Source organism: Doryrhamphus excisus, chromosome 11 (assembly GCF_030265055.1).
Source record: "Doryrhamphus excisus isolate RoL2022-K1 chromosome 11, RoL_Dexc_1.0, whole genome shotgun sequence".
Taxonomy (NCBI): Eukaryota; Metazoa; Chordata; class Actinopteri; order Syngnathiformes; family Syngnathidae; genus Doryrhamphus; species Doryrhamphus excisus.
In genome coordinates, this window is record NC_080476.1 from 16,518,859 (window position 1) to 16,540,873 (window position 22,015).

Here is a 22,015-nt window from a genome sequence, read left to right on the forward strand (position 1 = left end):
TTGTTCAGGAGGTTTCACTCGATGATGAATATCTTTACCACTAACAACAGCAAAGCACAGAAAAACGAGTTATTCAGACAGATAGGAGGATGTTGAACATTTCATTTCAATGTGTTTATTATTTTTTTTGGAAAAAAGCGCACGATGGACAAGCCATCCAGGAGAGACCATGATGTACAAAAGACACACGCCCATCACTATGACAACAGGAGCTGTCTTATGCTTTAAAACTGAGACGTTCTTGCGCTATAAAAAATGTTCCTTAATCCACAAATAATTTGCGTTGTAACATGCCTTGATACCTTCATGTACCGTGTGAGAGATTTTTAAAGAACCAGGTAGGCTAGAGTGTCTCCAATGTCCATCGAGAGGCCGTCGTCAGCCACTGTGACTTTATTCTCCTCCAGGTTGATGCTAAACACAGACTGAGGAGAAATGAGCACCTTGCCCTGCTCTTCTTGCCCCAACACCGGAACCCGACGTGGCCCGAGCAAAGGGTCCTCGTATCTCATCAGCTTCACTTTGGAGAGATCTGATGGAGGAAGCGTTTGGGAGGGGAGAGAGATGCAGATAGACAGATGGAACAGGGTTATGTTATGTGCAATATAAGCAGGAATAACAATGAATGGTGGAATATAACACTGGCACCACCATGGCTTTACTCTATAATAATGCAGAGTGCATGAGAAAGTGGAACGGAAACATGGCGCATCGTCATTTCTCAACAAATATTGCAAAACACAGCAAAAACAACCAATATTGTAATTTAAAAAGCTAATTACTCAACTAGCCTGAATAGCTCTGAGTTCATGAACCGCAGCACGGCAAGTGTCGCACACATGATTTTTAGCGGATCAGCATAACAAACATTTTATTAAAGCTGCTGGATGCTCATCACTCGTACTTCAAATGCTGCTACAGCGGTGACTTGGTTAACATTATTAATCCAGACTCAAACCAAAACAGCCTCTAACCAAAGCAAATTTCCCCATAGAAAATAAGCAAAATCCATTCCAGACACCCAAAAATGTTAACAAAAAATGCTGAAAACAATTACAAATGACAACTACACATTTAACAAACAATTTTTTTCACAAATTTAGTTGGAGAAAACCCCACAAAACCATCAATTAACTAAACAACACATTATTCTGCTACAATATGAAGCAAAGGATGTTAACCGAAAAACGCGCTAACCGGGCCAGATATTAACCGAGCTACCATTGTACCACCAAAACCAAAACAGCCTCTAACCAAAGCAAATTTCCCCATAGAAAATAAGCAAAATCCATTCCAGACACCCCAAAATGTTAACACAAAATACTGAAAACAATTACAAATGACAACTACACATTTAACAACCAATTTTTTTCCACAAATTTAGTTGGAGAAAACCCCACAAAACCATCAACAGTGGTGACTTGATTAACATTATTAATCCAGACTCAAACCAAAACAGCCTCTAACCAAAGCAAATTTCCCCATAGAAAATAAGCAAAATCCATTCCAGACACCCAAAAATGTTAACACAAAATACTGAAAACAATTACAAATGACAACTACACATTTAACAAACAATTTTTTTTTCACAAATTTAGTTGGAGAAAACCCCACAAAACCATCAATTAACTAAACAACACATTATTCTGCTACAATATGAAGCAAAGGATGTTAACCAAAAAAACGCGCTAACCGGGCCAGATGTTAACCGAGCTACCATTGTACCACCATCTTGCGGAGTTAAAAATAAAAACGATATCAAGAGTTTGCCTCCAGCCGCAGATGTTAATACTGTTTTTTTGGTAAACAGACACATAGAATGAAGACTTTGGTTAGCATCGTGACTAAGGATCGACCGATACATCGGCCGATATATCGGGCGCGCGCACGCACGCACGCACGCACGCACGCACGCATATTTGTTTAAACATGAGACCTGTAATATTTGTTACCATGGTCATTTTTTCATGTAAATTGAGGGATCAAAAGCAGTATCGGCAACAAATAACGGCCCAAGCAAAATCGGCCATCGGCTAAGGGTGATGGAAAAAAAATCGGTATCTGCCCCAAAAAAAACATATCGGTCTATCCCTAATCGTGACTCCGGTGACATATTCCAAGTGTAGTGAACGTACACAAAAGGTTAGTCAAGTAAAAGCAATTAGTTTTCCCATACTTAAAATAGGAAGTCTGTAAAGCAGCAACCCAAAGCATCACCGACCTTTGATGAGTCTGTTGACTTTGGCGAGTCTGCGGACGATGCTGTCCCTGCTGTCGCCCTGTCGGATGTCAAGCTTGGTAGAGAAGACGCCGTTGCAAGGCTGAGGGTTGACCAGGGAAACGCGCACTGCGGGCTGCCAAGACAACACGCATACAAACATTAATTTCAGTCTCGTTTTCAATTGCAGAGTCCAACGTGCGTCACATGACACGTGCCCTCAAAAGAATTTACCTCTGATCTGAACACAGAGAACGGTTTCCCCGGGCAACAGTCTTCCCTGATTTTGTCGTCGGCCTCGGACGCAAACAAGATGTCGATCTGCTCCAGCTGCGAGTTGATAGAAACAGGATATAGAATCCCAGGGTACGTCACAATATGATAGCATTTACAATACATGGCTCAAAATAACTAGAACATATCCATTCAATGATAGGCCGACACAAAGCCTTCAGCTGGGATAGGCTCCAGCATAACCATGACAGATTGGGTATAAAATCGGTTATCATGTGAATGCGCTGAATACCTCGAGAGAATTGGTCAAGTAGACCAGGTTCTCAGTGAGAACTGCCCGCTCGTCAAACTCGAGCTCCAGATCCAAAACCCTAGGCCCGTTCTTCTCAAGGTTCTCCTGCAGAAAGAAGGACCAAGTGAAGAGACTTCAATGGATCAATATCTGGATTCAATTGTATGAGACTGAACAACACAAAAAGAAAAACAGTAGAGGGGAGTAAAAAAAAAAAAAAACATTTACAAAGGCAACTGCAAGAAAATAAGAATAAAACATCTAAGTCGGTCAATAGTAGCTGTCAAGTCTGCAAACAAACAAAAACACCTGAAATTTCGACAGTTAAATGCCAACATAAAAGTCTTTGTTGGGCAAGAATAAAAGAAAACTCTTACTACAACCATTCACAGGGCTCTACATTAAAAACAAAAATTACTTGCCCATGTGGAATCCTTAAGGTGAGAACTACTTGCCCCATGTAAAATGAAGACTGCCATAATGATATCATATATCAATATATGCTGATAATTCATCAGATAATAGTACTGACGCATTGTATTTGGAGGAATGTCTGAAAAATTGTGATGTATTTTAACATAGCATGCCGTACTACCTTACACATGGTAGTCGTAGTAAGCAGTGATATTTATAAGTTGTGCACCACAATGAAACATTATTAAATAGACACATTTGTGTACTAGTAAAGTGTTTTTTAATCCAGAAAAAAATTGCTCAATGGTCAAACAATAATTTGTGAAGCAAAAAGGTGAGAAAAATACACAGAGAAATGGAAGCGCTACATTTTGTAGCTTGTGCAAAATCAGCACTTTTTGGTATTGGATCTAATCGGTGGTGTTTTATTGTGAAAAATTCAAATTGTCACAGCAATGTGATTCACTCACCTGTGCCATCATTTGATTTGCTGCCGCTAATAAAATACTTGTTTTTTGGAGGCACTGTTTCATCACTTTTTGCTGTTTTTTTTTCAGAAGTTGTTGAAGAATTAGACCATGTTGGCAGGGCCGCCATGATAGATGTTTTACGTAGTCAAACGATCGCTGATTGGTTGATCGCGAACAAGAACGGGTGTGGGTAAAACATGGACCGTGGTCTAAATAAACGATTCTGATCTGCAAGGATCGGTTTGCAAATTACTACCGGAATTACGCAGTCCGTGTTTTACCAACACCCAACAAGAACCGCTTTAAAAAAAAAACTCTTGCCAAAGTGCACTTGCCCGACGGGAATATCACTGATTGGATTTACTTGCCCGAATTTTGTTTTAACTTGCCCCGGGCCATCGGTACATCGTTATTGTCGACAAATAATAGAGTAGTTTATGTGCTTGGCATAATAAATAGTAAAGAACGGCCCCCCACCTTGATCATGGCCACAAAAGGCATGACCCTCTTCATGTATTTCTTCAGCTCGGACAGCGCTCCAAGTTCGCTTGCTATCACCTTGTTGTCTGGGAGGACGCCACTGTTGCTCTGCAGAAAAGAAAAAGATGCGACGTAAGCATCCATGACAGCATTTCCAATGTCCGATACTGTGCTGTGTGATGTGTTACTGTGAGGGAGCCGTCAATCCTCCCTCGCTGATCAGGTGTACGCCCCCACCTACACACTGTCATGTTTCTATTTGTGTATATAGTTGGATTTTGTTATTTACATATATACGGGTTAGTACTTTAATTATATTTGTTTGCCATTTAAGTTGTTTAATTGCCACTTTAGTTAGTTAGTGAGTGTGAATGGTTGTTTGTCTATATGTGCCCGGTGATTGGCTGGCCACCAGTCCAGGGTGTACCCCGCCTCTCACCTGGACACAGCTGGGATAGGCTCCAGCACCCCCCTGCAACCCTTGTGAGGATAAGCGGTAGAAAATGAATGAGTGAATTCATGAATATTGCAAAAAAAAAAAGTACAAAAAACACTGACATTACATATATAATAATTTTAAAAATTACTTAAAATATTAATTTAGATGTATTTTGATTTCTATTAGTGTACATACTTTTATTACATTTTTTAAATATGAAAAATAATTTTATTACTAGGCTGCATGGCGGTCTAGCGCGCAGACTTCACAGCTAGGAAACCCAATTCAATCCCACCATCTGTGATCTCTGTGTGGAGATAGCATGTTCTCCCCGTGCGTGCGTGGGTTTTCTCCGGGTACTCCGGTTTCCTCCCACATTCCAAAAAAACATGCTAGGTTAATTGGCCACTCCAAATTGTCCATAGGTATGAATGTGAGTGTGAATGGTTGTTTGTCTATATGTGCCCTGTGATTGGCTGGCCACCAGTCCGGGGTGTACCCCGCCTTTCGCCCAAAGACAGCTGGGATTGGCTCCAGCAACCCCCGCGACCCTCGGGAAGAAAAGCGGTAGAAAATGAATGAATGAATGACTGGTCGGGGCACAAACATAGAGGCACGCCCATGTGAGTGCAGGCCAGAGGCTGATCACCTTGATTGGACTCTCCCTGGAAGGGGGGGGGGGGGGATTAACTGGGTGGTAATCTAAGTTATGTGTAATCGAGTGCTTAAATGTATACAGGAAGTGAAACTTCAGTGTGGTACTACTGAAAGACTTTTGGTAACATAAAAGAAGGGTGTTATAAATGTAAATTAGGGTACCTTTTAGACGTATTGCCTCACCCTCGCATTGGGGAACTACGGTTGGCCCTTCACGGGTAAAAGGGGGCTGGGTGAATTGTTTGGAGGAGGCCTGTTGTGTGTGCTGGGGGAAATGCTGTTGCACGGTCTGGTAAAATAAACTTGAAGAGCGTTCAAGCCCATGTCTTCTGGTGTGCATTTCAGATGCTATGGTTATCCCGGGCTAGTAAGAGGCCATTTTTTTCCAACTTGAAATCTTACAGTTACTGACCTTGTAGTGTTTTGCGAGCAAGGATAAGGCGCTGTGCTGCCATGGCGGGTAGCTCCTGGCCACGTAGATGGTGCAGTGGGAAGGCTTGGCGGGAGGCTTGGAGTCACCTTTCTGTTGGAGGAAAATTATTTTTGAAATCGAACTTTCTTTTTTACATGAGACACTGCTGAAATTGTTTTGGAATAAATTCCTATTTATTGTTTTTTATATTGGATTTATTGTTAGTTTGTTTATTGTTTGTGTGATACTGCTGGCAGTAGAACAAATTGCCCCTCGAGGATAATAAAGTCTATCTTGACCGTGGAGTCGGACCAGTGTGTGTAATCATGTTTTACCCGTTGTTGAAGTTTACAATAAAGTATACAGCTTAAACCATCCACTCTTTATAGTTTAAGTCTGTAATGGACTAGAATAAAACAGCATCCACCACGTGGCTCTGCCTGTTTACAGCCTTCTAAATACACTTGAACATTATTCGAGCTTTATAGACATGACATAACACCCCTATAGTCACCTTTTACACTTGTATTACACAATACAGTAAACCGAAGCTGAAATAAGCTTAAATAATAAATAATTTAAGTTGATATGAATGTATTCTCTTGGGATCTCTTAACTTTTATTTAAGAAAGTAGAAAACCCATTGAGATCGAGATCTCTTTTGCAAGCGTGACCTGGCAAAGAGGTCAGCGCACACGTCAATAAATGAATACATTACAATAATGCAATATTAATTTTAAACAGACAATACTAATAAAAAGTTGAAGGTAAAATGCTAAATTGACTTGTGAAAACAAACAAAAAAATACATATATTACAGGATATAATTAAAATAAAAGTGCTGGTCTATGGTCTCATGGTCTCAATTGGAGATCAAACAGGAAGTGACGTTGGGGGTTCAGAGTTGAGTTTTAGCTTGGAGTGGGTTACTGCATTTTCGCCTGTTGTTGCAGCAATCAAGTGTGATGTTTGTGTGTCATAGATTATTACATCCACAGCGTCCTTGAAAGCATCTTCTGAATGCCTTACATTTGTATTTTAGTCCATTTTTGCCATTGTTATGGTTGAAAATGCTTAATTTAGGCAAATTATTTTATTCAACTCCATTCTTCTGGAAAGTGTCTGAGTATTTTGAAAAGTGCTATACAAATAAAATGTATTATTATTATTATTTAAAAAAATACATAAAATAGTGAAGCAGCAAAATTAAAACCTTAATGAGGCGACAATGATTTTATTTCCTGCATGTAAAGTTCTTTTGACTCAAGTAGAAAAAGTGACCAGGGTATATTCACCATCCTTTATACACAGATGTGTGTCCATAAGGATGCCTGAAGCCATACTGTAAATATGAAGGCTTATTACAGTTCACATGCTATATTAAGCACCCAACTGCCCGTGATATTAGCTGGCATTTGCCTGCATTTTACCTTATTTTTACTTGGAAGCATATAAGCTTTGAGTCTCAGTCGGAGGTCGTGCGCCGTCTCCATCAGGTACTGTGAAGACCGAATGAGAACCTCATCCACTGGACCGGCGACGGGCCATGACGCCTTCATCAGAGACGTGGTCTGCGGGTGAGGAGGAGGAGGAGGAGGAGGAAAGATGGACCAGCTTTAGAATCCTGGATTATGATTTTAGCGAGTGGAAGAAATGATGAAATTGTAGGGGTGCATGTGCATGTTGCTAAGCGACAACCAAAAATACCCATCTCTAAAAGGCACGGCGGCCTTCTTTTGTACTCGTACGTTAGAGCTTTAAAAATATTCTTGGCCCTCGGTGGTGGTTTTGTTGGAACATGTATAAAAAAAATAATAATAATAAAAAGTGTGCCTTTCTCTCATCGGAAGCGACAAGGGGAAGTGTGTGTGAAGACGAGCTCCTGGTGGTCACCAAGAGGAAAAGCGCTTAAATGTCCCAGACTAGCATTCTCATGAATACATATAGCACTTTCCTTTTAAACGTTTTTTTTTCAACACAAACATGTAATAATGGTTTAATTTTCATTTGAACATGCATCAGATTACAATTGAATGCATCACATAATCAGTTCACAGTTCCACATGTCCAAAAGGAGTAGGAAGAAGCAAAGCTTATTAAATCCTACCCCTCCATCTGGTACTTTTACAATCAGTAAGTTACATTTGTTCACTTCCTGTTTTCCTAATATGGTTTAAGGTTTTTTTTTTTGTTTTTAATTTTTTTGTCCCGTACTGAAGTACAAGGTGATATGACTATGACATTATGTCACTGTATGGTCATACAATGACATAATGGGTACCATAGTAAGTGTCAATATAGTGATATTTATAGATTATCACATGGTTTGTCTGGTATCAGGCCAGGTATCATGCCCCCAAGTGTCAGCATCAGCCCGAGACCCTCCTGGGCCTGATACCAGACAAACCATGTGATGATCTTATTATCACATACTATTTAATCATGAGCGTATATTTACTATTACACTAATATTAGTACGTGATAATATGCTCATGATTAAATAGTATGTGAGAATAAGATCATCACATGGTTTGTCTGGTATCAGGCCCAGTATCATGCCCCCGCATGCTAGTATCAGCCCTCGACCTTCGGGCATGATACCTGGCCTGATACCAGACAAACCATGTGATAACCTATAAGTATCACTGCCCTGGGCTTTGACACAGTATCATTTCGGCCTTTTCCCGTATCATTCATGGGCCAATTAATACTGTCGTATGTGACAACCTATAAATAGCACATCATGACTGGTTCAAGACTCTTCATCCTTGTATTTAGCAAACATCAACTGCTTGTATTGTTTCTTGAATTCGCTCATCGTAGTGCATTGTTTGAGGGTCTTACTCCATCCTTTGTCAGCTGGCAGCTTCCAGCATGTGAATAGCAAGGCAGGTTCCAAACGTCCATGTCTTACCTTGCCCAGCAGTCCCCAGGTGTACTCGCACAGGTGTGGACAGATGGGGGCCAGCAGCAGCGTCTGTCTCTCTATGAACTGGAAGACCAGGTCTCTGTGCATGCCTTCAATAGCCAGCTCCCTGTACTTGTCTTTGGCGGTCTGTGAGAAGGATGTTATTATTCATAGCGGTTAGGGGCTGGATTTGGAACGGCTTTTTGTTCTTTGCCGTGTTCATGAAGGAGAGTCCGCTTTTACTGCAAAGATGCAACAAACAGAACGCCGGAGACTTGCTTGCAAAAAAAATCAACTGAATTTTGTTTACCTGGAACTCAAAGAAGCCGCTCTTCAAAGCATCTTTGTACATCATTCTGTCGTAGTGCAGCTCCGTCTTCAAGATCCCTGCATTCATTTCGCTGGCAAAGACACAAAATCCGAAGTTTTTTATCCCGTGGAACCTCTGAATCTCTTAGACTGGCTCACTACCAGCTGCTATTCTTATTTATTGGGTTTGACGTATTGGGATGATTACATAAAAAATGTCACTTTCAACAAGGAGAGGGCCTGGTTTATCCTAAAACTGTTTGAGAAGGGTCGGGTTCCGCCCCTCTTCCCAGCTACTTCCGATAGTGTTTGAGAAGGGTTAAAAGTCAGGTTCTTCTACAACAAACTCATCCAAACCGGCCTTTATTATAGGAGGGGTCCCAAACACACGGCCCAAATGTGGACCACAGGACACTAGTTTGAGGCCCCCCGCCTTGATATGAAAGTTTAATGTTAGTATCATGTACCCAGAAAAAATTATTAAGTTTGATTAATGTTCATGTTAAAGGTTAAATAACTGTTAATAGTTATCCTCCCTATCCGTGTGGAAGTGGTAAGTTTTTGGCTGTTAAAGTTTAAAGGAAATAACTTGAAGGCTAACGTTTAGGTCGCTAGCTCTCTAGTTTGCTAGTTAGCATGTGTCTCAAGACCCTGCAGTTGCGCAATATGTTGTAAATAAAAAGAGTATAAATGTGACTATAATCGTGTTTTGTCATGTCTACAGGGCTCTAATAATGCTTTGTTCATTTTAATCTGAAAAAAATAATTTGTCTACCCACCAACTATGTGGTTTCTTAAGTTTTTATTATTTGCCGGTTTTTTATTATTATTATATTTATTTATTTATTACTGATTGATTGATTTTCTTTATTCTTGATTTGTTTATTTTTCCATCTTATTTTGTGTACAAAAATAAAATGTAAGATATTTGAGAACAGTGGAATGTTTTATCAGAACTTTTATTGTAGAAAATTGGAACCAAAGCCAAAAAAAATAATTTTGTTTTTAATAAATGCATTTTTTTTGGAAAACCACCCAGACCCGAGCTCCAGTGGCCCCCCAAGTAAATTGAGTTTGAGCCTCCTGAATGATTTGGAAGAGTGGATTTTGTAGTGATATGTCCCAATTCTTTTGTACAGCCAAAGTTTTAGTTTTAATTTTAGGTCTACCTGGCGAAGACGCGGTCATTGAAGGTGTCTGCGGGCCCGGTCCTCAGGTTGTTCTGATTGGCTATCATCTCCTTCACCCACTCGATCCAGGTGTACAAGCGCAGAATGCCGGCATCCGCCATGGTCTCCACGAAATTGGCATCCTCCACCGTGTCGCCGGCGTCAGCCAGAGCCAGACGCATACCTGAGGACAGAGCATGGCTCTTCAGTGCCTGTTATGCCTGTAAAAAGCAGGCATTTTTTTACACCTGTTCTGTGGGAAAGGCACCAGGTAGTTTTAGAGTGGGAGGGGGTGGGAATTTTTGCAATGTCCGGACCTGAAAGCAATTGTTACTGTCATATAAGTATTTTATACGTCACACCAAAATTGCCACATAATTAATCTTGCATCTAATTAATCTAATTCCCCAAATGTGAAATACTGTGTGAAAGCACAGTTTTAGTAATATCCCCGCTTTGCTGTTTCTGTGTAAAATATGAATAACAGATCTATTACATTAATATCTGTAAGTGTCTTGATTCACCACATTTCTTCAAATGGTGATGGAACATTGATTTACACAACTGCAGAAAGGAACAGGCACTTTTTGAAAGGAATACTTATTGTTTTTTCACAAAAAATGCATATTTTGTTACCATTAAGTAAATGGTTAATTATGTAAAAGTAATGAGTAAATCAAGACTAATTATTGTTTTGTTGTCTTAATGACATCTGGCACACATCAGATATTAAGTAAAAGTTAATTACAGCCATTACAATTAATTACGGCACATCAGAGGGCGCAACACTAATCTGGCCCGCTGTCATGTTATGACATCATGAAGTATCAAATCAAATCAACTTTATTTGTATAGCACTTTTCCTGCAAAGACATGCAACACAAAGTGCTTTAGAGAATTAAAAAACAATTACCACAATTAAAAGGAAAACCAATTACTAAGAAAGCCCCTCCCTCCAACCCTCCATACTAGACACACACACAAAATCACACACAGTAGGGAGACATGGCATGGCACTGAGGATCAAGGAAACGCCACCTTTGGGGCCGTCCACACTGGGAGGAGCCGCAGGCCGTGCCATCGGGGGACCCGGACACCAACAGACGGGCGGACCCCCACATTAAAAGGGAGGAACCCCCAGCCGGCCGGCCGGGTCGAAGGGCCCCAAAGATGGCACCCCCTCAGCAGACCCGACACAGCCCCCAGTGTGGGCTGCTAGCATGTTAGCATGTTAGCATTTAAGCTAATTTACTCATGTCTAAAGGCAAATACACACATGGCATGATGTAGGGAAGTTATAGGACAACCTTGGCACTTTCTAAACTTGAGGCCCTCTTGCTAGGTGCTAGCATGATGACTGTTAGCATGTTAGCATTTAAGCTAATTTACTCATGTCTAAAGGCAAATACACATGTGGCATGATGTGGGGACACTATGGGACTGCCCCAAACTTTTCGTGACCTGAGGCTGTCTTGCTAGGTGCTAGCTTGGTAGCCGTTAGCATGCTAGCATTTAAGCTAATTTACTAATGTCTAAATGCAAATAAGACACATGGCATGATGTGGGGACACGATGGGACTGCAGCTACCTTTTCGGTACTTGAGGCGTTCTTGCTAGGTGCTAGCATGGTAACCGTTTGCACACCGGGCCCGAGGTTCACAGCACAGGTGGCAAGCCCATCAAAATTTCCGCGGGAATTTTCTAGTTCCATTTATTATTAAGGAGAATCAATGAATCAATGTGAAATTATTCATCGCTGATGGAGGCACTGAACAATTACAAACAGGCAATTAACGCTGTGTGAGGACCCACATCACCCATCTGTAGTCATACAGACGCATTTTATTTTTATCTCAATACAAATGATGCTGTTTTTTTTACCCCCTAACTAAATGTTTTGTGATGTTTCGTCTCCTCGACAGATGAGAAACTCAGCAACACAGATTGAACGTTCAAGCGTGGAAGAAGAAAATTGACATACCGTCTGCCGAGAACTTTTTGATAGCTTGGCTAAGAGTCAGGAAATTTCCAGTTGATTTGGACATCTGTTAGCACAAAAAAAAAGAAAAAAAAGCAGATGTTAACACCACGCACCAGGAGACAATTCCGTAGTATAAAAACAGTATTAAAATTAAGACACACCTTCTCAGAATTAAGGAGCAGATGACCGTTAGCACGGACCGCCTGGGGCCATTTCCCACTGTGGACAATAGAGGGTGATGTTATTGGTATGAATGGGATTAATACCAAAAAAATGTATTACTGCTGTATACTGCTTTCTTTTGTTCTTTGTCACTTCCAGCAATTTAATAATAATGATGTATGTATGTATGTACGGATGAAATAAACGACACACGGCAAGAGCGTATCGATATCCATCATCGGGTTACATCCTCGCACTCCTAATATAACTACCCAGGAATTTTGTCCCTGATCCTGAAGGACAATCTCACCTGTCATTGGGCCACATGGCCACATGGTTGTAGAGATAGTAAGATAAGTGGTTGGGGACCAAGTCTTTGCCGGAGACGCGCACATCCACTGGATACCAGTACTCAAACTCCCTCCTTAACTTCTGAAGATGCTCTTTTGGGATGTCCGTCTTAGGGAAGGGGGACGTCTTGAAGAAGATGAAGTCCCAGACCTCCTTGGTCATTTGCTCAGGTCTAAGATGAAGCCAAAATTTTATTTTTTTTTTAAATGAGGACCATAATGAATTCTGTATGCTAGTGTTGCAGCCTTACTTGATTCCCAGGGGTGAGCTCCCCTGCCCGTTGAGCACGCCTCCCTGGAGGAGGTGGGCCACAGTGTAGTACGCCATGTAGATGGTGGAGTCCGAGAGGGACTCGATCAGCCACTGCTCGTCCCAAGGCAGCCGTGTTCCTATGGCAACCAAGCACAAGTGTAAGTAGTGGCAGGCACACAGCCAAGAACACAAGCGGTGACAGAAGACGGTTATTCTGTGACACATTCAAAGTGGCTGTCATTCATAAAGATGAAATACTATCTTCCAAAATACATATAATACTAATGTACTTAAATAACTGTTTCATTTTGTACATAAATTGTATTTACGACTATTTGTTGAAGTTTCTACAGCAGCCTAATTAAGCGGCAAACAAGCTGGTCCTAAATCAATTGCACCCTCTGCTGGCTGTTGCATGTACTAAATTTTCTTTATGCCAGGGTTCTCAAACTCAATTTACTTGGGGGCCACTGGAGCTCGAGTCTGGGTGAGACTGGGCCGCATCAGGTTTTCCAAAAAAAACAAAAAAAAAACGCATTTATTAAAAACAAAAAAATGTAAAAAACTTCACTTTGGTTCCAATTTTCTATAAGAAAAGCTCTGATAAAATATTCCACTGTTCTCAAATATCTTAATTTATATTTTTCTGCACAAAATAAGATGAAAAATAAATAAACAAATCAAGAATAAATCAGTAATAAATAAATATAATAATAATAATAAAAACTTAAGAAAGCACATATAGTTGGTGGGTAGACAAATTATTTTTTTCAGATTAAAATGAACAAAGCATTATTAGAGCCCTGTAGACATGACAAAACACGACTATAGTCTCATTTATACTTTTTTTAATTTACAACATATTGCGCAACTGCAGGGTCTTGAGACACATGCTAACTCGCAAACTAGAGAGCTAGCGACCTAAACGGTAGCCTTCAAGTTATTTCCTTTAAACTTAAATAGCCAGAAACTTACCACTTCCACACGGATAGGGAGGATAACTATTAACAGTTATTTAACCTTTAACATGAACATTAATCAAACGTAATAATTTTTTATGGGTACATGATACCATACAGCATCCATATCAAACTTGCGCGGGCCGCACCAACATTAAACTTCTATATCAAGGCGGGGGCCTCAAACTGTTTGAGACCCCTGCTTGCCATAACTTGAATGGTAACAAAAAACAGAATGATCAAATTCCAGACCTACCGAGCCCATAAGTCCGTGAGCAAGCGTGCTCCTGTAGCCAGTCCAAAGTCGCTTCAAAGTTTCTTCTGGTCTCGTCGCAAAATCTGTCAATTCGTGAACAGGTTAGACGCTTCGATAAACCTCTCCAATGACTTAAGCGAGCAGTCATCTTACGTCTCTAAAGGCTTGAGGACTTCATTGGCCTGCTTCTTCCACTCAGCATCTCCGTAGTCCAAATACCTTAAAAAAGACAAAAGTATCGCATTCGCTCTTGTTTGGATCGCCGCGAGTTCCAGCAACTTTGCGCAAGTCACTCACCACTGATCACACAGCGCCACGACGCACTCGTCGGCTGAACGGGACATGATCTGCTTTTCTGGCTCCATGTAAATGGCGGCCTCGCCCTGCCGAGCACGGGTGGGGGCGCCACCGTTAAATACGGTCGACTCGCATCAATTAATCAATGAATGAATCAATGCAGCGTATCATGGAAGTTGTCCTACCCTTTCCACCATCATCTTCTGGATGGGCTTCTTCACATCCTGGACCTTCTGCCCCTTGTAGCCATCAACTAACATAACCTGCGAGGGATCAATCAATCGAATCATTAAATGAACTAAAACTGCCGCATTAAGTATGAAGAAAAATTAGAATATATAATTAAAGTTAGTGTAAAAAAAATAATTATTATTGTTTGTATTTAATGTTAATAAAAATCCTAAAAGGGGCGGCACGGCGATCGAGTGGTTAGCGCGCAGACCTCACAGCTAGGAGACCAGGGTTCAATTCCACCCTCGGCCATCGCTGTGTGGAGTTTGCATGTTCTCCCTGTGTATGCGTGGGTTTTCTCCGGGTACTCCGGTTTCCTCCCACATTCCAAAAAAAACATGCTAGGTTAATTAGCGACTCCAAATTGTCCATAGGTATGAATGTGAGTGTGAATGGTTGTTTGTCTATATGTGCCCTGTGATTGGCTGGCCACCAGTCCAGGGTGTACCCCGCCCCTCGCCCGAAGACAGCTGGGATAGGCTCCAGCACCCCCCCCGCGACCCTCGTGAGGAAAAGCGGTAGAGAATGAATGAATGAATGAAAAATCCTAAAAGCATTGCTGTGGCATATGATGTAATCTTCTACCAACTCACCCCTTCATAGAATCCTTTCAAGTAGACTTTCTCTTTAGCCTCAGCCAGCTTATCCTTGTCATTCTGGCTTTGGATCTTCAGCTCATCACACACCATAGGAGCAGACAGGTTCCCGTAACCTGGAATGTCTATAATAGGGATCTGAAATGTATACACACACACACACCTCAATTAACTACAAACGTAAACAATGTGTTTAAGGGCACGTCTGAGGAGATGATCTTACCGGCTCAAACGGCAGCACCATCTTGTCCTCAATTCCATACTTCTCTCTCAGCGCCTACAGGAAATAAAGGATGGAAGTTTTAATGAAGCTATATGGAGTGAATTTGCAAGATGTGTCATAACTGTCTTGCAATAAAACATTTATTCCTTAATTACACCATAAATGAAAAATGAACTAGATAATTTTGCCGGCCTCCATATATTGTAAAGCAGGGGTCTCAAACATGCCTAGTTTGAGGCCCCTTTAATGTTAGTGCGGCCCGCGCAAGTTTGATATGGATGCTGTATGGTATCATGTACCCAGAAAAAATTATTACGTTTGATTAATGTTCATGTTAAAGGTTAAATAACTGTTAACAGTTATCCTCCCTATCTGTGTGGAAGTGGTAAGTTTTTGGCTATTTAAGTTTAAAAGGAAATAACTTGAAGGCTACCGTTTAGGTCGCTAGCTCTCTCGTTTGCGAGTTAGCATGTGTCTCAAGACCCTGCAGTTGCGCAATATGTTGTAAATAAAAAAAAAAGTATAAATGTGACTATAGTCGTGTTTTGTCATGTCTACAGGGCTCTAATAATGCTTTGTTCATTTTAATCTGAAAAAAATAATTTGTCTACCCACCAACTATATGTGGTTTCTTAAGTTTTTATTATTTGCCGTTTTATTATTATTATTATATTTATTTATTACTGATTGATTTTCTTTATTCTTGATTTGTTTATTTATTTTTCATCTTATTTTGTGCAGAAAAATAAAAATGAAGATATTTGAGAACAGTGGAATGTTTTATAAGAGCTTTTATTGTAGAAAATCGGAACCAAAGCACTGAAAAAGTTTGTATATTTTTCTGTTTTTTTTTTTTTTTTGGAAAACCTGATGCGGCCCAGCCTTGCCCAGACCCTAGCTCCAGTGGCCCCCTAGGTAAATTGAGTTTGAGACCCTGTTGTAAACAATGTCGGATGTTAAAAGTGTGGAATACCATTACATACAAGCAGTGTCATTTATTCAGAAGAGCAACACAAGAAAAAAAAAAAAAAAGAGTTATTTACAAAAACTCACTTGTTTTTTCTTGATGTCCCTTAGAGCGGCGATGTCATCAGGCGCATCTGACGGCACGCTAGTAACTACCCCCGTCCCTGAGCAAAATCAAACAAGAGGCATACATTGAAAGGCCACATGTAAAGTTTGTCCTGAAATGCTGTTTGCCAACATAGTACACAAAGGTTGAGCCACAGCGTGTGTCGGGGGCAGCCATCGACAACAGGAAGGGTATATAAATCTGCTTGGGAAGCCGCCCTAAATGTCAATGCATCAAATCCCCCCCCAACATCCACACACCTCATTGCTTCCCATAACCTTTAAAAATCACGTGGACCCGAGGGTAATTAGAAATCGGATTCTGACATTTAAACTTTGTCATTTTTTTTGGAGTCTGAATGCTGAATTGTTTTAGGCCAACTTGTCGTACCTTTGTCCTCCTTGATGGTGAGCATGGGGAGAGCGTAGATGATCTTGTAGGAGGTCAGAGGAGCACTCAGAGCGCAGCCAAGGATATCCTTGATGCACAAAAGTTAAGTGAGGATTAAATGCAACGGTTTATAAAAGGGCTCCTCCAGGGCTTGGATACGGGCTTGCATACAAGATTCAGCCATCCATTTTAGGGTCGAGTATGCAGTATGCTGGAGCCTATCCCAGCTGACTCTGTGCGAGAGGCGGGGTACACCCTGGACTGGTCGCCAGCCAATCGCAGGGCACATATAGACAAACAACCATTCACACTCATATTCATACATATGGAGTATTTAGAGTCAGCAATTAATCTAACATGTTTTTGGAATAAGCAGATTTAAATGTGTACGTGGGTGGCACGGCGGAGAAGTGGTTAGCGCGCAGACCTCACAGCTAGGAGACCAGGGTTCAATTCCACCCTCGGCCATCTCTGTGAGGAGTTTGCATGTTCTCCCCGTGCATGCGTGGGTTTTCTCCGGGTACTCCGGTTTCCTCCCACATTCCAAAAACATGCTAGGTTAATTGGCGACTCCAAATTGTCCATATGAATGTGAGTGTGAATGGTTGTTTGTCTATATGTGCCCTGTGATTGGCTGGCGACCAGTCCAGGGTGTACCCCGCCTCACGCCTGAAGAAAGCTGGGATAGGCTCCAGCACGACCCGCGACCCTCGTGAGGAAAAGCGGTAGAAAATGAATGAATGAATGTGTACGTCAGAGGGGGTCTACATTTCAATACCTGTCCCAGTATTTCCATGACGACAGGAACCACTCCATTCTCCTTGGTGAAGCCCTGAAAGGACATGTTCCTCGCAGACCTCTTGGTGCAGACGAAGACGTCCCCGCCGGTGGTCTCAAAGGCGACATAGTTCATGTCGGGTCTCACCCAGCAGTTGGTTTGACCGAACATGGTCTCCGGCCTAAGAGTGGCGGCCACCAAGTAGATGTTTTTTCCCTTCATGGCACTAGAAGTTAGGACAGCATCAAGACGTTACTTCAAAATTGCTTTAGCGGGATTGTCATTTGCAGGAAGGTGATTAGTTACCTGCTGTAAAAAACCTTGGATTTGAATTTTGCAGTGTACGGTTCAATAATCTTCATTTTGATGAGAGTGTACTCTTGAGGCCCGACTCCCTATGAGTGAGGCAAAAAAAAAAGATTTCAATTCGTAACTAGAAAAGCACACAACAGCGGATGAATTTCAGATGAATTTCAAATGAATTAAACCAAACCAAGGTGAATTTTATACATATGCAATTATAATTCATACAGTATATACTACACATGCATACTTTTTTTGATGCAAGACAAATACCATACCATACCTCTCCCGTCTGCCTGTCATGGTCCATGCATGGTTGTCCATCCTTAGGAGAGTAGATGGTATACCTAGACAATAATAATACAAACATCAATTGTAGATACCTAATAGTTCTAAAAAAAAAAAAATAATAATAATAATAAAAGTCATCTAACCGTTTCCCAAACTTTATCTTTTTTCTCTCCTTTAGGGTGACAAACTGCCACCGGACAAAAGAGTCATAGAAAGGGTTGACGTCCGTGGTGATGAATGACCGCCGCCAGTCCACCTGTGACCACAGTGTACATTTAATATATTTTATGTCACACAAAAATCATTTATACGTCACCTTGACGCCCATCAGTTTGAGGTCTTTGACAGCCAGAGGAGGGAAATACTCCAGCCAGTGTTCGGCATTGGCGAACTTAGCAATGTCGTGGTCGTTCAGGCCCAGAGACCTCATGATGTTCCACTGGAAGGTGGCGGAACCGGATTTGGCTACGGCTTTACTCTAATAGGAAAAACAAAAGACATAAAAGAGTGAAAGCAGTAGTGTTATGATCATATTGTTTAGTTTAAATAATACAGTACAACAACAAAACAATATAGCAATATAGCAGCGGCATGGCGGTCGAGTGGTTAGCGCACAGACCTCACAGCTAGGAGGACCAGGGTTGTGGAGTCTGCATGTTCTCCCTCGTGCATGCATGGGTTTTCTCCGGGTACTCCGGTTTCCTCCCACATTCCAAAAACATGCTAGGTTAATTAGCGACTCCAAATTGTCCATAGGTATGAATGTGAGTGTGAATGGTTGTTTGTCTATATGTGCCAAAAGATAGCCGGGATAGGCTCCAGCATTCAGCATTGTGAGGAAAAAGCGGTAGAAAATTCTAACCATCTTTGAAGACCACCCATGATTGGCAAAATCCATCGATTAACTGAAACGCCCATAAAAACATCATTTTTCAACATTTGCAATAAAAGTTAATTCATTCATTTTCTACCGCTTATTCTCACGAGGGTCATGGGGGTACTGGAGTCTATCCCACCTGTCTTCAAGCGAGAGATGGGGTATACTCTGGACTGGTCACCAGCCAATCACAGAGCACATCTAGACAAACAACCATTCACACTCACATTCATACCTATGGACAATTTGGAGTCGCCAATTAACCTAGCATGTTTTTGGAATGTGGGAGGAAACCGGAGTACCTGGAGAAAACGTACGCATGCACAGGGAGAACATGCAAACTAGCTCATGCAAACTAATCTCCTAGCTGTGTGGCCTGCGCGCTAACCACTTCTCCGCCATGCAGCCCTCTGCGATAAAAGTGACTTGTTCTTATTAGATTACATTCAGTGCCAGAACGTTCCCCCTTAGCTCTTCAATTGCTGTTGTTCACTCACGACAAAGGACGCTAACAAGATAAATGCTAACGGTTGTTATTGTTGGGCTGTCTCCATCTCCTGTTGTGATTCCAGTAATGAATGACTTACATTCATATTAACTTGCTTCAAGTTTTGAGGCCGGATTGTTGACTGTCAAAGCTAATATTACGGTTTCTACACAAACAAGGCGCCACTTTCTTGCACGGGTGTCACTTCATCAAGACATTCATTATCACATAGTTTAGGAGGCATCAAAATCCGCAAAATTTATAGAATATGGAATGCTGAATTGTGTATATGTGGAGATCCACTCGACAATAAATATGCAATTTCACATTTAAGAACTTTATGAGCAATTGCCAACCTTTTGCGGCACCTTAATGCAGTGGTCAATTCCATCCTTTTGCTAAATTGCCACATCAGAGTTCTAACAGTAGATCCAGCCTTTATTTGCATGTGCATTTTATACAGCACCGAGTGCATTCATACCGCATCATGGCATCCTTCTATGACAAAATTGCTATCAACACAACAGGATCAGAAAAGTCAATGTCAGGTCACGCTGGCACTTCCTAGTCCTGTCCCACCTTTTATGGCTCTGCTACGACCTTCAAAGGTCTAACTTCCCTGTCCATTATATGTTTGTGCTGCTTCTAAAGAAGCTTCACCCGGGCTTGGTGGGTGCTTCTTATGGGAGCGTTCAGTGTGGCCTCGCAATAATGAGGTAAAGTGATGGTTGGACATCGGGTGTCACATTGACCACATGCTGGTGACATGTCTGTGGCACGAGTAAGAGAATAAACAATCCATCCAAATGTAGGCCTGCCAGGGATCACACATAATTGTGTGTGCAGCCAAAATGGCATCTTATTGGAGGGCAGCGGGGTGTGCGGGGACTGCTGGGGTGCTGGGTACTCGGTGGGTGCACTCAGGGGCTGGGGGGGGTCGGGTGGGTTGACTGGCGGGGTTGGCGGTGTGCTTCGGCAATGTCCCGGGGTTTTGCTGGGGTGTCCGATGTTCCCACTCTTCTTTTGTTGTTTTGTCTTATGTAAGATTCTGTGATTATATGTGTGGGGAAAAATCACATACTGAATTGGTAACTGCTATGGCGTGGAGAAGGGGTAGGATTTAATAAGCTTTGCTTCTTGCTGCTCCTTTTCAGACATAGATATTGTAAGTGTATTGTATTGTAAGTGTATATGTGAGAAAGAATAATGTAACATAGTATACATGTCTGAAATAAATTAAGAAAGAGTAGTATCGCTGGAAAAAAATGCCAGCTTTTACAAGCAAAAGCTTAGTTATCACACCTTTTTGCCCTTGGCTTTGTCTTTAATGATAATTTCGTCAGATGCATTTGGCTTCTCCTCCTTCTCTTCCTCCTCATCAGGAAAAAGTGGCGGGTTTCCATACAGCTCCATCTCTCTCTTTAACTTGTCTGCGCAGGCCTTGGCAAAGACAATGTGCATTTGTGATAAGACTCATAATTAAATTCATTGCAATTTTTCACACTGCAGGTATGAGAAAAAATAAAAAAAACACTCACTTTGATTGGCATTCCTGTGCAATGGAGGCCAAATGGGAAGAGGCATTTTTTCCCTTTCAAGGTCTGGTAACCAACCCCAAACTGCCAAGGAACAAACATATACATTTGAGACACTATTTAATTTGTTTTTAAAGTATATCCAACTTACCTCACACTTTGACAAGCTGAACGTGTGACCAAGATGTAGTCTCCCGTTCATGTACGGATAAGGGAAGGTGACAAAATACTTGTTTTTGCTGTGGAAAAGAGTGTTTTTATGTGTAAGTATAATCAAAAGTGAATGTTTTACGTCACTGCTGAAAAGCTAAATGTGACTGCAGTGCCTTTTTAAGCCTTTCTGAGCACAAATCTACGTACTGTGCACTTTCCCCGAGTGTTGTCGGTGCGTCATTCTCAAAGGCCTTCTCCTTCGCCCATTTAGCTTGGATTTCCAGCTCGATTTTTCTCAAGAAGTCCAACTTTGCTGTTCCCTTGCGCTCCTGCAAAAAGTCATGCAGCATTCAGTGTGCATCGATGCGTAGCAGCTTTGGCCAATGCAAATTAAATTAGCGATAAAGGCGTAGTTTAATTGGAAATTAATATATAATAATATATATATATAATAATATATATAATAATATATAATGTATAAAGTTCAAAGTGTCCCCCATGTGTGTTTACCTTCTAACAAGCGGTTAGCCGATTTAGCTAACAGCTACAGCTAGTAAATGTTTATTTTAAGTCGTCATTTACAACCTACACACCGGTACTATTCGTAAAACTCTTTAGACCGCTGACTTACCGTCATTTTTTGGCACAGGGGATACTGTATCTATTTAGTCTGTTGCTTCGCAGAATGTACAGAAAACCCACGCCACCTCTCACCAATGTCCGGCTGATGACATCCGGAAGTCAGCCTCTTTTGCAATGCTTACTGGGAGATGAAGTCCATAGACGATGTCACGTGTGTAACGTTTGCTATCTAGGCTC

The 22,015-nt window shown here is 41.4% G+C and overlaps 1 protein-coding gene across 2 annotated transcripts; it reads right to left on the reverse strand.

The window, feature by feature from the left end:
* Positions 1 to 99: 99 nt before the first annotated feature.
* Positions 100 to 21,972, reverse strand: lars1b (leucyl-tRNA synthetase 1b). Of its 2 annotated transcripts, XM_058087390.1 has the most exons (32): positions 21,828 to 21,972; positions 21,404 to 21,525; positions 21,195 to 21,282; positions 21,047 to 21,127; positions 20,811 to 20,948; positions 18,461 to 18,622; positions 18,288 to 18,400; positions 18,137 to 18,200; positions 17,857 to 17,945; positions 17,551 to 17,776; positions 16,773 to 16,860; positions 16,364 to 16,440; positions 15,311 to 15,364; positions 15,085 to 15,225; positions 14,446 to 14,523; positions 14,261 to 14,346; positions 14,117 to 14,182; positions 13,964 to 14,046; positions 12,747 to 12,885; positions 12,456 to 12,668; positions 12,145 to 12,202; positions 11,984 to 12,047; positions 10,003 to 10,186; positions 8,835 to 8,925; positions 8,531 to 8,671; positions 7,047 to 7,187; positions 5,617 to 5,727; positions 4,106 to 4,216; positions 2,745 to 2,849; positions 2,453 to 2,548; positions 2,222 to 2,354; positions 100 to 532 (listed from the first exon to the last, which is right to left on the reverse strand). In XM_058087390.1, the coding sequence occupies exons 1-32, from the start codon at positions 21,831 to 21,833 to the stop codon at positions 327 to 329; spliced, it is 3,555 nt and encodes a 1,184-aa protein (XP_057943373.1). In that variant the 5' UTR covers positions 21,834 to 21,972; the 3' UTR covers positions 100 to 326. The 2 variants fall into 2 exon arrangements, with proteins under 2 accessions (XP_057943373.1, XP_057943374.1); XM_058087391.1 differs by lacking the exon at positions 2,745 to 2,849.
* Between the last annotated feature and the right edge of the window lie 43 nt (positions 21,973 to 22,015).

Bases quoted from the DNA above. Each gene is read 5' to 3' on its own strand.
- lars1b (XM_058087390.1), bottom strand. The intron at 8,926-10,002 runs GTAGACCTAAAA...TGTCTTTGCCAG, and splicing joins AATGACCGCGTCTTCGCCAG to CGAAATGAATGCAGGGATCT. The intron at 8,672-8,834 runs GTAAACAAAATT...TCCTTCTCACAG, and splicing joins GCGGCTTCTTTGAGTTCCAG to ACCGCCAAAGACAAGTACAG.